This window comes from Antechinus flavipes, chromosome 2 (genome assembly GCF_016432865.1).
Source record: "Antechinus flavipes isolate AdamAnt ecotype Samford, QLD, Australia chromosome 2, AdamAnt_v2, whole genome shotgun sequence".
Taxonomy (NCBI): Eukaryota; Metazoa; Chordata; class Mammalia; order Dasyuromorphia; family Dasyuridae; genus Antechinus; species Antechinus flavipes.
Genome location: NC_067399.1, coordinates 452,029,284 through 452,047,169, shown reverse-complemented (window position 1 = coordinate 452,047,169; position 17,886 = coordinate 452,029,284). Strand labels below are relative to the sequence as shown.

The 17,886-nt window shown below is 40.3% G+C and overlaps 1 protein-coding gene across 5 annotated transcripts in view; it reads right to left on the bottom strand.

Moving 5' to 3' along the window:
• Positions 1–9,093, bottom strand: part of BCL2L1 (BCL2 like 1) — a 45,794-nt gene extending 36,701 nt beyond the window's left edge. The window contains exons 1-2 of one of the 5 annotated variants that reach the window (XM_051979433.1): positions 8,976–9,093; positions 7,034–7,688 (exon numbers count right to left, since the gene is read on the bottom strand). In XM_051979433.1, the coding sequence (XP_051835393.1) occupies positions 7,034–7,579 (546 nt within the window). In that variant the 5' untranslated portion in view covers positions 7,580–7,688; positions 8,976–9,093. Of the gene's footprint in view, positions 1–7,033; positions 7,689–7,952; positions 8,125–8,164; positions 8,759–8,975 lie in introns of those variants that run through there. The other 4 variants (XM_051979436.1, XM_051979431.1, XM_051979434.1 and 1 more) reach the window with 4 other exon arrangements.
• Positions 9,094–17,886: the final 8,793 nt, after the last annotated feature.

Genomic DNA, 17,886 nt, shown 5'->3' with positions numbered 1-17,886 from the left:
AATGCTGAACAGTTCAACTGGTTAAGCCACACTAGTTTAATAGAAACGTGGAAAGAATATCCAATTTCAGGAAAGGCAGTAGACAGGCACTTTATATATCATTTTAGTAGAATGTGAATTGATCCAACCATTCTGGAAAGCAATTCTAAATTATACTATGAACATAGTATAATTTTAAACTAATATTCATACACTTTGATCCTGAAACACCAATACTAGTCAAATACTAAAAAAGTTAATTGTAAAAAATAAAGGTCCATATTTATAGCAAAATATTCATTGCAGTGTTTTTGGCAGTTAGCAAAGGAAACAAATCAGAAGCTAATCAGCTAGGTAATGGATAAAAAAGTATTTGTGGATACACATGCCTAATGGAATACTGATGCACAGAAAAAATGATGGCTATGAAGTTTTCAGAGAAGCAAAGAAGTATATTGAATTGATACAAAGTAAGCAGCTAGGTGGCGCGGTGGATAGAGCATTGGGCTTGGAATCAGGAAGGCTCTTCTTCCTGGGTTCAAATCAAGCCTCTGACACTTACTAGCTGTGTGACCATGGGCAAGTCACTTCATCCTGGTTGCTTCAGTTCCTCATGAAACAACCTGGAGAAGGAAATAGCAAACTACTCCAGTATCTTTGCTAGGAAAATCTCAGATGGAGTCATGAAGAGTTGGGCAATAACAACAAATTAAGCAAAACCAGGAAAATAATATACACAATGACAACAAGGGTAAATGGAAAGAACAAAACTAGTGCTTTGAAATCATGACCAAACCAGAGGCAAAAGAAGAGATATGAGAAGTCCTGCCCCTCCTTTCTTTGCAGAAAGATATAATTATGAGGACTGAGTACTGAGTATCAGATTTTGATGACATCAGTTTTGTTGAACTTCCCCAATTTTTTTCTCTTTAAAAAAATTTTATTTTAAAAGTGTGGGGGGGGGGGGAGGGGAGATCAAGATTGAGAAATTGGTAATATAAAAACAAAAACTAACAAGAAAATTTAAAAAATCAAACAAAAAGAATATCCAACTTCCTATCATCAACTTTGTTAATCAAGGCTCCTTTTGATTAGTTATTTTGTTTCCTAAGTGAACTTTCCATAAGCAGGAGGAGTTTTTAAGCATGAATTCTTTGGTCAACTGTACCCATCAGTAGAAATCAATATGTATTTTTTTAATTAAAAAAGTTTTTTTGTAAGCTAATGAACTAAACTGAATCAGTTCTGATCATCCCTGGGAGAACAGGTAAAAATTAGTTTCAGAATCTGAAAAGTTGAGTACCAGACCCTGGAACCTATGACAGGTCAAAATGATCTTTCTACTCTTACCCATTACATTACAAAAAGGAGATTAATCCATCTGGTGGAACTGCTGTAAGATGGGCTTGCTTTCCTTCAAGCTAGGAGTAAGGGCTAGATTGGGGAGAAACTAAAGTTAGAAGTAGAAAAATTCCTTCGATAATCTAGCTGGGATCATATTTGTGGGTATTAGATTGTGAGCTCCTTGAAGGCAGGGACTGTTTTTGGCCTACTTTTAGGAGCTTAGCATAATGCTTAGTACACTGTGAGAGGTTAATAAATGTTTATTGATTAGTAGTGACGGTAATGATTTTCATGAGGTAGAACACTCAAGGACAAGAGTTTTGTTTCTGCAGAACAATAGTTCACTGGAAATCACCCCAAAATCTACCCAAAACACCATAACTGTTTGAAGAAACTCCCTATAGGGAAATACAACAGGCAATGAATACGATTGAAGGAGGATTCTTAAAATATACTGCTACTGATACATATTTGAAATAAGAGAAAGAGAGGGAAGAAGACGGCAGGAAAAATTAGTCATCTAAATCAATCTGCTGACAGTCCCAATCCCAAGAAGTTATACTTACCAATTCATTTGGAGAATCCCTGAAAAACTTTTTCTTTTTCAAAGATTCTCCAAAGGTATTTAAGAAGTGCTCACCTGATAAACTAGTTGCTATGGAGGCTTTGTGGAGTTCAGAAAATCTTGTGACACTAATAGAGTTTTAAAGAAATCTCCTAAAAGTAAATGCCCAGCAGGCCTGGCAGTCAATGGGGAAGCACCAATAACACTTCCGCCTCCATCACAAAACCTGAATGAGATGTTCAAAATTTCCAGGTTTGGGGTTTCTGATGGGGTTTCCCTGAGAAAACCACAAAATTACCAACAGCTGCCAAGAAATGCAAAAGAGTATGTGTGGTAGCACTAAAGGAGGGACGTCTACAGGAACTGAGAGACCACAAAGCCAAAAAGCCCAAGGGCAAAGTTCTAATTTCTCCATCCAAAATAGCAAAAATCACTTGCATTTACATAGAACTTTATAATTTATAAACTCTTTCTTCACAACAGCCTGGTGCGAGATAACTTAATATAACTAAGTAGGTTTATCTCCATTTTACAGATAAGGAATCTACCTCAAACTTTCTTGCAGAAAGTCATAAACCTATTGTCTCAGTAATGGATCTAAGACCCAGGTATTATGATTCCAAGTCTAGCAACTACACCCACCTTGGTTTCACAAAGGTCTGTTAAGCTGAAAAATGTCCCCAAGAATCTCTCTTTAGAAGATCTTAAATTTCCCTAGATTGTCATCTTGTTGTATTCTCAGTATAATTGTGGAATTTCCCCTCCCTCCAAGACTCAGATCTTCACCTAATCACTGGTACTGGGGCAAATACAGCAATAACTCAAGTTGCTTCATGAGTAATCACTTCAAGTGTGAAACTTAGTTTCTTTGGGGAAACAGAGCAGCCAATTCTGTAGGAAGAAAGGATCTTACTCCATAATTAATGCAGAGGTATTACCCTTTAATCTACACCCATTTATTAGAGTCTTCTCTCTGCTCTGGATGCTACATATTACCCCATTTTACAGGGAGAAGAAACCAACTAGAGTTTCAACATCTCACTTAGATTACAAATCAAGCAGATAGAATGGCTAAGAATAGACCTGAGGAATCCATAACCCCAATTCTTGGCCCACTCACCTCCTGACCCAGTCACAATTAAGTGGAACTAAACTGAACATTCTTCCTCACCATCTCCTCATCCCCATGCCCACAACCTTCTGCATAGGCAGAACTCCCAGTTAATTTATGCCAATTACATGGGGTTACAAGAAATTTTAAAGAAAAAAAAGTCAGTTCAAATGAGAGCATAATCAATTCTGAAAACTAAACACTACCCCTCACCCTTCCTGAGCTAGACAGTGTATTATTAGCGGCAAGGCTCTGGGCTCTTCCTGACCCACAATGCAAACATTATAGATTCTAAAGCCAGAAGCAACCTTAAAGATCACCTCATCCAATTCTCTTGATTTTACATGAGGAAACCGAGGCAGAGAGATGCAGAGCGCTATAATGGAAAAAACAATAGAGTCAGAAGATTTGGGTTTAAATTTTAGGTTCACCATTTACTACCTGTGGGGGCTTGGGCAGGTCACAACCTCTTTTGGACTTCAGTCTTTTCATCTGACTTAGGGATTGGCCTAAATGATCTCTCAAGTCCAGCCCAGTTCAAATCCTACCTAAAAATGATTTATTCAAGACATTATTAAAGGTAGTAGCTAGCTTAGCAGAAATCTCAACCATCATCTTAATTATAACTCTCAAATAAACTCTCAAACTTCAAGTGTTGTTGAATTCTGCAGTTTCCTAGAAAACCAGGATTGTGTGCTCATGGAGAAGGAAGATCTTTTACAGAGGTATTTTACTTGGTTGATTCACCCCTCTTCCCTCCCTAAGGCTTAACATCCTGATGTCAAGCCCAAGATTGGATGGAACAGTAAAATATACTACTGTTCAGCAAAGGTACAATGTGTGATGAAAAGTGCACTGGGGCTCTTTGGGAGTTAAGAGACCAGGTTTGTTTCCCCTATTCTGAGACTTACTTACTATGTGACCTCAGGCAAATTTGCTTCCCATCTTAGAGCATCAATTTCTTTTAAAATGAGACTGCACTACAAGATCTCTAGGGTCCTTACCAATTCTAAAGGCCTGGAGTATAAAGATTAGCACAGTGGCTTCTCAGTGAAGCAATTTTAGTACAAATCTTGGTAAGACTTTAGTTTTCATGCTAGGCAAAGTGAAATGAACATTAGCTTTGGAGTCAGAGGACCAGACTGTGGATCCTAACTCTGCTACTTATTACCTGTATGGCCTTGAGAAAGCCAATTTACCTCTTTAAGTCTTAATTTCCTCCTCTGTGAAAAGAAAATTATGAACTAGATGATTTCTCAAATTCCTTTTAGCACCCTAAAGAATAGATCTCCAGAGCTGGAGCAAACTTATAGTCAACTTCAGCCTTCTAGATTGGTAGGAAAAATAGGTTTATGTTCCTTGACTGATCTATGATAACCTAAGAAAGAATGATTATCTAGGAAGGTAAACGTATTAATATTCTTTGTCCAGGCCTGAAAATTGTGGATAACTGAGTAATCAACTTATCTTCAGTTAACTTCTTACTGCAAAAAATGAGAAATGATGCTAAAATAGTTTATCTCACCCATCCCCTTTCTCAAGGAAATAACATCTGAGGTATCATGCAAGGGTTCAATACAATACACTAGTTAATTATAATAAACAGTAGTTCCCATTTCAAGGGAAGAAACAATACAAACATTGCTTGATGTTTCTGCAGAGGGGTACCATCCAACTTTCTCAATGCCTTTGGGCCCTAGATCTAAGACAGCATATTTAAAAGAACATAATGCCTGATACTTAGCATACTATTGTGTCACATAGTATATGCTTAATAATTGCATACTACTTATTATGTATTTAATTTATACTTTAATATATTTAACATCTACTGGTCATCCTGCCATCTAGGGGAGGGGGTGGGAGGAAGGAGGGGAAAAATTGGAACAAAAGGTTTGGCAATTGTCAATGCTGTAAAATTACCGTGCATATAACTTGTAAATAAAAAGCTATTGAAAAATAAATAAAATGCAAAATAAATAAATAAATGATTGCATACTGACTGCCTGTTTAGCACAGTGCCTGGTATATAGTTGGAACTTGCTCATTTCCTTCCCTTCTTTCCCCCCATATAGATTTTATTCTTGGTAACTTATATACCCTGGGAAGCCTAGACAGAGCTCTGTACAAGCAGAGATCCAGGTGATCTTTCCTTGACTGCTGATTGGCTATAAATGGCACAACCCATGGGGCAATGTCACAATAGGACAAGGGTCGGAAGGAAATGGTGCACATTCCCCACCAGAAGTTGCCACAGAGGATATATCTGAGGCAAAGGAATCCTGTTCCTCCTGTAATCAGCTGAACAAATATTTGCCCCCAAAGACAAGCTAAGCAGGAGGGCAAGCTGCACAACCAACAGGAACTATTTAATCATTATCCCCAAAGGAGTTCATTTACAGAGTAGATTTCCAGGGCTGGGTCAGCCAGCCAGGGAGAAGGTCACAGAGTAGTTAGGCCCCAATTCAATCCCCTCCCTTTAAGTTGGAAGTGGAAACAAGAATATAGAGAAAACAATAGATACCTATGTAAAGGCCAGGAAAGGTCTTGGACAAGCTGAACAGAGATGAGTGATCCCTTTAAAAACTTCAGAAGGCTCAAAGTATAGTTCTGAGACTGACACACCCTGGGCACAGCCTTGGAACAATCACATTCCTCACATTCCAGAGTCCATGGTACAGTAACTCCCTTTCACCTCAGCTCTTTCAATCAATCTTGTAGTCTTGAAAATTTACTGGATTTCCTAAGGCTCCTGGGAAGTCAGTAAGCTAATGGAATACTTGTGCTACTCCCAAGCAATGAAAGAGAAAGAAAGATGGGCTAGGATAAGCCTTTGGTCCCACCTGCCACCCTTCCACAACTTCACTACTCACTAAAATGTGTGACATTTAAGTCACCTAACCTGTCTGCACTTCTCCTTCCACATATACTTTATTATATGCTCTCTAAATAAAGCCCCTTCTAGCTCCAAATCATAGGATCCTATGCTAAATTTGGATTTTATTCTTCTTAGGCAATACAAGGCAAGTAGGAAATGAGTAAGAGTTGCCCTTCCCAGATAGAAACAGAATTAAGTGCTGCTTCTGGGAGATGAGATAGGGGAAAAGAATATGGGAGTTCAGCTGCTGCTTACTAACTGGCCTCAGGCAATGCTCAGTTTATACACAGGATGACACAGCAAGAGTCAGCAAACCAACAGGATCATGTGAAAAGTTGCAAATAAAGAAGAATTACAAAGCAGTGTTAGGTAAAGCCAGAATCCTGAAGAGCACAGCCTGCTTTATTCTAAAAATCCACACCCAACTTTAGGTCAATGAGTCTCTTAGCTGGCCAGACCCACTCTGCTCTAGTCCCATGTCTAAGGAACCTCCTTCTGCTCTGGTGGAAAGGTGTGATATAGGACAAAGAACAGGGGATTAGGGGCCCCCCAATAGTACTCCTATTAGAAGCCAAAGTTTTGGATTTATATCTTGGATCTGCCATGAATTAGGAATGTGACCCTAGTTAAGTGATTTGACTTCAATTTTCTCATCTGTGAGATGATAGGTATTGAAAGTTAGATTATATCGGAAGGATCTTACAGCTATAAATCCTATAATCAGTCTATGAAAAGCTACAGGTTAAAAATTGAGTTTACTTGCAAAATGAACAGAATCTTAAGTTTTCAAAGAAAAAAAAATCACCCAAGTAACTTCCTTTGCCCTCCCTGACAGTTCCCAGCTCTTGGGAGAAAAAGAATGAAATTAACTTTAATTGTGATAGTCACCTCAGGATGACCAGTGGACTGCAGAGGCTCTCAAAATTTCAAAGCTTAGCCAGCCTATTCATGGGACCTGATTTCTAAACAACTACTCCGTAGGATAAGGACACTAAAAATATAAATGGTGGTTGGTTATTCACATGGTCTTTGATGTCCACAATGAATGCCCAACACACAGTTTAACTTGTACTATAAGTCAGGGAAATGTGGGGAGATGTGTCCAGCCAGAAACTAGAGAGAAAAAGAGAAGCAAAAAGGGGTTCCTGGTCCTTACCCAACCGCCATTTTCTTGGATCCATAGGTCTAGGTGGTCATCCAAGTAAGTGGCCATCCAGGAGGTGATGCGTGCTACCAAGACTTCCATCTCTTTATCCACGCTTTCCACACACAATGCCCCTCCGAAGGAGAAGAATGCCACAATTCGGCCCCAGTTCACCCCATCCCGGAAGAGTTCATTCACTACCTGCTCAAAACTCTGATAAGCCGTCCCTGGAGTGATGTGGAGCTGGGATGTCAGATCACTGAATGCCCGCCGGTACCGGAGTTCAAATTCATCTCCTGCCTCCCTCAAAGCTTGCTTCACAGCAGCTACAGGAATTGTCTCATGGGCATCCAGGCTGCTGCTGTGTCCTGTGGCCCCACTCACTGCACGGCTGTCAGCAGAGTGCCAAGAGGGGCTGCCATTCACAGTACTAGGTATTTCTGTCCCTTCTGGGGCCTCAGTCCTGTTCTCATCTTCAAACTGACTCCAATTGTATCCCTTCTGTGAGAGCTTGTAAGAAAGAAAGTCAACCACCAGCTCCCGGTTACTGTGAGACATTTTTACATCAGAAATGGGCTGATCCAGTTCATTGTCCAAAGCACCTGCTCTCTGAGTCTGGGATCTGCTTGACAGCTCTCTTCTGAAATTCTGGGCAAAAATGCTGGTTCTGAACAGAGAGAGAAAGAACTTAAGGAGGTGGGGGGAGAAATGCAAAGGCCCCCTCCCCCTCTAGTATCTTATTCACCGTCCCAAGGTTCTAGATTTTCTTACAGATCTCAGTAATTTTCCATCTATCTTTCAAGAGACCGGGTCTGAGTTAAGACATAAAATCCACATCTAAGAACTGATCCTCAGACTGGGCTCTCTTGATTGTCATCTCCTCTCGGAAATGCCCCTTCCAGACGCACCATCCCCCCACCCCAGGAATAACCTGGCATTCAAATCAGCTGTCCGAGCCCGGGCCAGGGACGGTGTATGACGCCCGCCCACTCCCTACCGGCTGCAGGTTCGGAGCCCCGGAGCCGGTGCTCTCTCTCCCCCTCCATCGCCTGCATTGAGGGCAGCGCCGAGCCTGCTGCCGGCCCCCGGGACTGAGCCCGGCCCCCTCGCGGATCATTCCCGCCCCTCCGTGCTCCGGCCTACCGGCGAAGCGGGCGGGGAAGCTCCTCTGCCGGGCCGCCTCGCCTGAGGGGTGTGTAGCTGGGGTTGATGTTTAGTTTGTTGTTTTGTGATGTTGTTGCTTTATGAGCGTGTGTGGTTTTAATTTAATCCAAAGGGACCGGCCCCGGGGGAGGCTCCTCAATGGAAGCCGGGTTTCCGAGGGTGGATTCTCGACGCCGGTGACTTAACCCTTTTTCCCTTCCCCGACGCCGGGGAAACGCCTCCGGGCGGGGGGCCAGTGCGCTTTCCTTTTCCCCGCACCCCGCAAATGTCCTCAAGATCTAGGGGCGTCCTGGATGGGCTCGGGGCCCTTTCCGCTCGCCCCTGGCGGCGTCCGGGCATCATGGCTGCCAGCACTTCAGGACAAAGGAGCCGGAGCGAGGGTCGAGGGGCTTCGGCTGTCTGGGGGCGCCTGGCCCCGACCCGCGCGGGCCCCGTTTCTCCCCAGTTTTTCTTTCGCAGGGGTACGAGTCGGGCTCCCAGGACTCCTTCCCCAGCCCTCGGCTCCACAGCGCCGCCCGCCGGGGAGGTGCGGCCCGGCCCAGCCCGAGCCACCCACGTTGCCGGGCAACCGCCTTCCTTCCCTCCCGGCGCCCCCCAGACCCCAGCACAGGCTGGAGGGAGGGGGAGAAAGGGGCGTCCCGCCCACCGATCTCCCGGTGGCTCCGCCCCCCGACGGCCAATCAGCGAGGTGGTCAGGGCAGGGGGCGGGACACGAAGGCCTCCTTGTCGCCCTCCGATTGGGCGCGGTGCCCGTCACGCACTCCCCCTCCCCCTGGGGCGGCGCGCTCACCTGCGAGCCCCACGAGTAGAGGGGGGGCGACATCCCCTCCCCCGCCTGCGTTGTCCCAACAGCCGAAAGGCTCTTGTCGGCCGATCTCCCGGCAGCAAGCTGAAAGCAGGTGGCCTGCGCGCCTGCCTATCGGCTGCCTACCTGCCTGGCCTTTTCTGCCGGAGTTTGATTCCAGGCGGACCCGGCCTCAGTTTCCCTTGAAAGAGGCCGGGGGAACTTGCGAGCTCAGTCACTTCCGGTGCCTAGGCAGCGCGCGCGTGCCCGAGACGTACATGGGAACGCGCACTCCGAGGCAGCCGCCTGTAGAAAATAGAGCGCCTCTTGCGGGCCATATAGGGTAGTGGCCAAATACCTCTTCTCGTTGGACTAGCTCTCATTCATTAAATCTATTCATTCATGATTAATAGTCTGGAAGGTACCTTAAAGTTCGTAATTCCATGCATCAACACGAAAATCTTTTTTCCCTCTTGTTCTTTATTTCAATAAAGTTCAGTAAACATTTAGTAAGCATCTACTACGTGCCCTGTACTTGGCTAAGTGCTGGGATTTTATTTGAATTCATGTTTTAACATTGGCACTGGATAGCCTGTTTATAACTTCATTTTTCTATTTCTTTTGGATGTGAGGTGAATGAAAAACTGGGCCCAGAATTGAGTAGGGAAAGATCACTCAGACCTACATTGGGAAAACTGCAATATTCTCAGTGATGCTAAGATGCCACAGCTGCAAAAGACCACTTTCTTAGCAGAGCATTCTTCCATTTATGATGTATGACTTTGTATATTTCATGACCAATATATTGCATGTGATCAGTCACAATGAGTGCAAGGACAAACAGATCCAAGTGTTAACAGACGTCTTTGAGTCATTTAATTTAGTATCGATTCCACGAATTTGAAAAAGAATCATACTCAATGAAGTGTTGATTGAAATCTACATAGAGGGGACTCACAAATCAATGAAATCCACGGAAATATCATTTGCCTATATAGATGTAAAAATACAGATAGAGGGGCAGCTAGGTGGCGCAGTGGATAGAGCATCAGCCCCGAAGTCAGGAGGGCCTGAGTTCAAATGTGATCTCAGACATTTAGCACTTCCTAGCTGTGTGACCCTGGGCAAGTCATTTAAACCCAATTGCCTCAGCAAAATAAATAAAATAAAATGGAACTACAGATAGATATAATGAAATCTTAACTTCTGCATCTGTTTGTCTGTCCCTACTTCCCTAGAACAACTGAACCTTTTACTTTTTTCTATATATATATTCTCTGAAATAAATCCAATCAAAGGAACTATTTCCTAAGCAAGTCCTTATCTGGGATTATCCAAAGGTATGTAGACTCTTATTTGAGGTTATTTAATTTTCTTGCTCTGCCCAGTTCTCCCTTTTTTCTTTCTTTTCTCTATATAACCCCTCAGTTCACTCTGCTGGATTGCTTGTCTTCCTTAAGGAGAAGGCCTACAGGATGTGTCACCCCTTTCCCATGTAATGCCCAAATAAATGTCCTTGTGTTATTTGGAGGTGGTTTGAACCTGGATTCTTTCAGAGACAACATTGCAATCCGCAACCCAGTACCCCAACATTTTTAGCTTACCTCAACAGATAGACATATATATTCTTGTTGAGTCATTCAAGTTATGTCCAACTCTTCATGACTCCAGTTAGGGTTTTCTTGGCAGAGATACTGGAGTGGTTTGCCATTTTCTTCTCCAGCTCATTTTATCAATGAGGAACTGATACAAACAGGGTTAAGTGACCTGACTCCAGGCCTGGCACTTTGCTGACTGCACTACCTAGCTGCCCCACATTTACTTAACTACTTTTAGCCTTAGTTTCCTCTGCTGTAAAATGGGGATATAAATCACTTTGCAAACCTTAAAGCACTATAGAAACATCGGCCACTATTATTCCCCTAATTGAACTTTGTCTTTTGACAAAGAAAAACAGTTAAATAAAATCAACCAACAAATTTACCACATCTGATGATGTATTAAACATCATTCATCTGCTCATACTTTTTTATGGAAAAGAGGGGAATATATTTCAAAATCCAGGAGCAAAATTATTTTGACTTTGTCTACTTAAACTCAAATATGAAGAAGGCCACTAACGCAATATCCATTCAGCCACTAAAGTGATGCTTTAAAAGCACAGGTCTGGTTTTATTAGTCAATCTGCTCAATAAACTCCCGTAGCTCCCTGAGACTTTTAGGATCAAATGAAAAATGCTTTGTTTGGTGTTCAAAACCCTTTATATTCTAGTGGTTGTAACTCCCAACCCCCAATTTTTCTGGTATTTTTATATTTTATATTCTTCCAGATATTCTTCAGTCCAATGTAACTGGCCTCTTGATTGATTCAAAAACAAAAACATTCATCTCTGAGACTTTCTCTGATGAGCTCCCAAGCCTAGGCTCATAATAACCAACTAGTCCACATACTAACCTCCCTGCCTTCCTTTAAATCCCAACTAAAATCCCATCTTTTACTGGAAAGTTTTCCCCTACTCCTAATACCTAGTGTCTTTTCTCTATCAATTATTTCCTATTTATCCCTGCATATTTTTGTTTGTATGCTGTTTCTCCCATTAGACTCTTAAGTTCCTTAAAAGCAGAAACTTTTTTGCCTTATTTTAATATTCCCATGACTTTACACAGTGTCTGACACACAATAGGCACTTAATAAATGTTGATTGAATGATAGATTTCTTTTTGTCTTTGATTATGCCCAATAGTAGCACCATAAAAAGACATAGTTCCTTTTCTCACATAATTGCAATTTTTCCCATAACTTTTGGACCAGTTTACAATTCTTCCTCCTCCCAATCAGTTAAATCAGCAAGAATTTATTAAATAATTATTATTGACAGGATTAAAAGACAAAAATAAAATAGTCCCTGCTTTCAAAGAATTTACTTTCTTTTGATCGTTATTGTATCTGTCTTCTCATAATCCCAACAACACTATTTCTATTTATCTTCTTGATGACTTCGATAGGTAGAACTTGAAGTAGAATCTCAGAATTATTTTAATTAATGCTTATCATTAATGATTTGGAATGCTTTTAATGATTATCTATAGCTTCCACTTCCTTTCAAAAATCATATCCTTGAATGATTTGGAACTATGCTCAAAAAGTTATCAAACTGTGCATACTCTTTGATCCAGCAGTGTTACTATTGGACTTATATCCCAAAGAGATTTTAAAGAAGGGAAAGAGACCTGTATGTGCAAGAATGTTTGTGGCAGCCCTCTTTGTAACGGCCAGAAACTGGAAATTGAGTGGATGCCCATCAATTGGAGAATGGCTGAATTATAGTATATGAATATTATGGAATATTATTGTTCTGTAAGAAATGACCAGCAGGATGATTTCAGAAAGGCCTGGAGGGACTTACATGAATTGATGCTAAGTGAAATGAGCAGGACTAGGAAATCATTATATACTTCAACAACAATACTATATGATGATCAATTCTGATGGACGTGACCCTCTTCAATAATGAGATGAATCAAATCAGTTCCAATAGAGCAGTAATGAATTGAACCAGCTACACCCAGGGAAAGAACTCTGGGACATGACTATGAACCACTACATAGAATTCCTAATCCCTTTATTTTTGTCTGCCTGCATTTTTATTTCCTTCACAGGCTGTTTGTACACTATTTCAAAGTCCAACTCTTTTTGTACAGCAAAAAAATTGTATGCACATGTATACATATATTATATTTAACATATGTTTTAACATATTTAACATGTATTGGTCAACCTGCCATCTGGGGGAGAGGATGGGGGAAGGAGGGGAAAAGTTGGAACAAAAGGTTTTGCAATTGTCAATGCTATAAAATTACCCATGCATATATCTTATAAATAAAAAACTATAATAAAAAATCATATCCTTTGACCACTTCTCTATTGGGAAATGGTTCTTATTGTTTTATATTTCTTGGACAAATCTTGGATAATGGGTTTTTATCAGACATTTGATGTAACATTTAACAGTTTTATTACAACCTTATTAGTTTGGTGCAAAAATTTTTGGTTTTCTATCATCTGAAATTGTCTATTTTGTCTTCTCTGATCTCTATCCTTTGATTATAAACTTTTCCCCTAACCATAGTTGTAAAAAAGTATCACCTTTTGCTCTCCAATTTTTTCATGACATAACTTTTTTATATTTAACATAATTATCCATTTGAAGTTTATTATGTAATACATTTATCTATGGAACATATCCTATATGATGTAATCTAAACCAATTTTTTGCTAAAACTATTTTTCAAGGTATTTTTTTCTTTTTTAAAAGTAATTTTACTAATATATTTTATTTTTACATCACTTTAATTTTTCCAAGTTTGTAATGTTCTCTTGGTTCGGTTTTCTTGGGGTCTCTGGAAGCAGCCTTAGTTTCAGTCAGAGTAATCACCACAAGAACAACCAGGTGTTAAAGTCTAAATCCTTTATTATCTCTTTCAAAGTCTTGTTTCCTTTCCTGGGACCCAGTTAGCTTTTTTATAGTCCAGATTCTTTATTATCTCCTTCCTAGGGCTGGGCAGCTTTCTGGAGAGACTTTCAGACCGGCCTTGATCTCAGTGGAGAAATGCAGGAGAAGAGCCTGCCACCAGTGGCCTGACTGAAGCTCAAATGAATGTCTGTCCTTGGTTCCTGTCTTCTCTGCCCTCTAAAAGCTTCTCCTCTGTCGCTCTCAGTCTCTGCTATTTATGTGCTCCACACTGAGTATAAACCAATCATTATATCACTAGGAAATCATTATTTGTTGTATGATTAAAGCAATCATACTGAGTCATGCTAAATTAAATAACCATCGTCTTTATCAAGTCCACTGACAACACCTTGTTTCAAGTTCAGAGTTCTGGCCCATGACACAAGTACCCTAATTCTCACCCAGAAAGCTATTATGGAATGATTTCTGGGAATTTTTTTTCAGCATTTTTTGCCAAATAGGGCATCTTTCCCTTAAGGGGTACTTCATATTTAGGGTTTTATCAAACAGTGGGCTACTATATTCAATTGTTTCTGCATCTTGCTGGTCTAGTTTTTTCTACTATCTATCTGCCTCCATCACTTAGTAATTATTACTTCTTTGACCTCTCTATCCAAATTTGTCACACAATCCAAATCCTAGTGTCAGTTGTCACCTGGCTTCCCAGGTCATGCTTCCTCCTTGCTCAAAGAGTTCAGTATCTGATTCACAATCTTTTTCTCCATGTAACTCTTGACTTTATAGTAGCTAGGGTGCTTTAACATACATGTTGATAGTTCTTCAAATACCCTAGCCTTCCCAATTCCCTATCTATTCAACCTCTATAACCTACTCCTTCATTCTACTTCTTTTACACACAGGGACAATGACACTCTTGATCTTACCATTGCCTACAAGATTACATATCCTCTTTCTAAGATTAAGAATTCTAAAAATTCTTTTTTAAAAATAATAGCTTTTTATTTTTCAAAATAAATGCAAAGATAGTTTCCACATTCACCCTTGCAAAACTTTGTATTCCAAATTTTTCTCCTTCCTGCCCTACCTTCTTCTTCCCCTAGACAGCAAGTAATCCAATATAGGTTAAATATGTACAATTCTTCTAAATATATCTCTTTTTAAAATTATTTTTTATTATAGCTTTTTATTTACAAGTTATATGCATGGGTAATTTTACAACATTGACAATTATAAAACCTTTTGTTCCAATTTTTCCCCTCCTTCCCCTCATTCCCTCCCCGCCATGGCAGGTTGACCAATACATTAAACATATTTCTACATTTATTGTGATGTGCAAGAAAAATCAGATCAAAATGGGAAAAAGTAAGAAAAAAAAGACAAGCGAACAAACTACAATAACAACAAAAAAGGAAAATACTATGTTGGGATCCATATTTAGTCTCCATAGTCTTCTCTCTGGATGTAGATGTCTTTTTCCAATACAAGTCTAAAGGAATTGCATTGAATCTCTTCATTGTTGAAAAGATCCAAGTCCATAACAGTTGATCATCCCATAAACTTGTTGCTGCTGTGTACAATGTTCTCGTAGTTCTATTTACTTCATTTAGTATCAGTTCATGTAAGTCTCTGCAGGCCTTTCTGAAATCATTTAGGGTTAGATGCTGATCTCATAGAACAATAAAATTCCATTACATTCATATACTATAACTTATTCAACCATTCCCCAGCCGATGAACATCCACCTAGTTTCCAGTTCCTTTCCAAAAGGACAAAAAGGGCTGCTATAAATATTTTTGCACATGTTAGTTCTTTTCCCTTTTTTATGATCTCTTTGGGATACAGAACAAGTAGAGACACTGTTGGATCAAAGGGTATGCATAGTTTGATAGCCCTTTGCACATAGTTCCAAATGGCTTTCCAGAATGATTGGATAAGTTCACACCATCAGCAATGTATTTTCCTACATCCCTTGCAACATTTATCATCATCTTTTCTTGTCACCTTAGACAATCTGACAGATATGAGGTGGTACCTAAGAATTGTTTTAATTGGCATTTCTCTAATCAATAGTGATTTAGAGCATTTTTTTCATATGACAAGAAATGCCTTTAATTTCTTCATCTGAAAATTGTCCATATCTTTTGACCATTTATTAATTGGGGAATGGCTTGTAAAGAATTCTAAAATTCTTTATCTAACCCCAAATCCCCTTCATTTCATCTCTTCCAATACCTTATTTCCCCTATATCTATTCTTCATTCTCATCCTGCCCTCCAGTCCCAAGCCATCACTCCTGCTCTAGTTTCATCTTTCCTTCATTCTGAATCTTGATCCTGTAGTTAACCAATTCAATATTATACTCCCATCTACTCTTGAATCCCTTGTCCCTTTGTACTATTGCTACTCATGCTTTGTCAATCCCAATTGTGTAAACTCCCACCATCTGTCTCAAAAATCCCTTTCTTAAGTCCCTATTATGTACTAGATACTGTACTAAGTGATGGGAATCCAAATACAAAGAATATAAAAAAGTCATTTTCTCAATACCTAGGGAAATACTCTTGACTCAATTCCTATATAAAACTAGTCCTGTTGATGTGGGAAAGATTCTTTTCTTTTAAGATTCCCTCCCCCTCCTAGTTAATGTAATTACCCTTTGACTCACAAATCCTGGTCTCTTTGTATTCCAATAGAAGATCCAGACCTGTCGCAGCCCCCATCCGGATCTGAGCCAACTTTGGGGCTACACTCACAGGCCCCTCTAGCTAAATCTCCTATTATAAAAGGGACAGCTGGGAACCTCTCTTTGCAAAGGTCCCAAACATGCTAACCATGTGAGGACCCTCTGTCCACTGGACCCTCTGTCCGGTGCCCTCCTTATCTCTGCCTTCGCCTATTTCCTTAACTATGCTTTAACCTTGCTTCCAAACCCAATAATACACCTCTTTTATCAATCTAGCTCTCGGGCTGATAAATGCCTTTATTAGGGACTCATCCCGCTACTAGACTTCATTTACCACTGTATCCTTGCACGGAATCCAGAGGGGTTGCAGGGGAGCTCTGTTTGACTCTCTGTACCCCAAACCTGCCACTAGACCTCAACTAAACCCTAATTTCACTTAGGTACCCCAAATCTAGACCTCAACACTACCAACTTCATTTCCAAAAGAGCCTGACTGCCAGATGAGGGCTTAGATATTGGTGGCCTGGATCACACAAAGCCCAATGTCTATTTCTTAGTCTCAGGTCAAGAATTAAGAGGCTTAACTGTCAACAAAGGACAGAGGCAAGATAAACAGTGGAAGCTTCCTCAACCAATCTAAGAACTTTCCATTCACCCCAAGAAGCTGAAGCTGACCAGAATTAGTTATAGAATAAACTGCTTCCCAGATCTCCAACATCTTGAACTGTTTTAACACCTCTTCCAGACTCCCAGAATCAAGCTCTTTGGGTTCTCCATTTGTAGAGATCGTGTCAACTGAGCAAGAGGATGTATTCAGTGCATATATTACACCTCCATTACATCAGAGTTTTCAGCTTGGGGTAGGGTGGGGGCCCAGAAAGGCTTGAGAAAAGTTTTGGACCAGCCACTGTGGAAATTGTGATAAAGAATCAAAGAGATTGCCTTCCTATAGTGAGGGCCCAGTTGAGATTAAATAACATAAATTTATAATGGATTTAGTTAGCATGGTTATGTGACTTCCTATGTCCCGACTTACCTATGCAGATTTATTATGCATTGCTTTTCTTTACCCACTCTATAATCCAGACAAACTTGCGTAGGCCTCCCTCCCCCTAATTTTTTGTTGTTCAGTTGTTTCAGTCTTGTCCGACTCTCCATGATTCCACTAGGGGTTTTCTTGGCATACTGGATACAGGAAAGATTCACCAATTCCTTCTTCAGCTCATTTTATAGATGAGGAAACTGGAACAAACTGGTTAAGTGACTTGCCCAAGGCCTCTCAGATAGTATGTGTCTGAGGCCTGATTTGAATTCAGGAAGATAAGTCTTTCTGACCTCAGACACAGCATTCTATGTATTATGTCATTTAGTTGCCATTCCCCTCAAATACCTTGTAAAGAGAGGTAGCATATTATAGAGGATAACTAGCTAGTACCTGAATTCAGATCCCATCCTTGTCACATAATGGCTATATTTCTATAGATGAGTTTTTTTGATCTCTCAGTCCCATAGGTAAATCTCTAAGACTAAAATCTCCATTGATAGAAGGATTTTTTCTTAGCTAGCTTTTAATATCAATAAAATCACTGGATCTGTCCTTTTCCTTGCTCCTACATTTTACACGCTTCTATATGTTCATATTGTCTCCACAAGAGAATTGAGGGCAAATTATTTCATTTTTTTTTGTATTTGTATCTCAATTGCCTCGCACATATTAAGTTCTTAATATATTCTGGTTGATTTATTTACTTTGTATTTC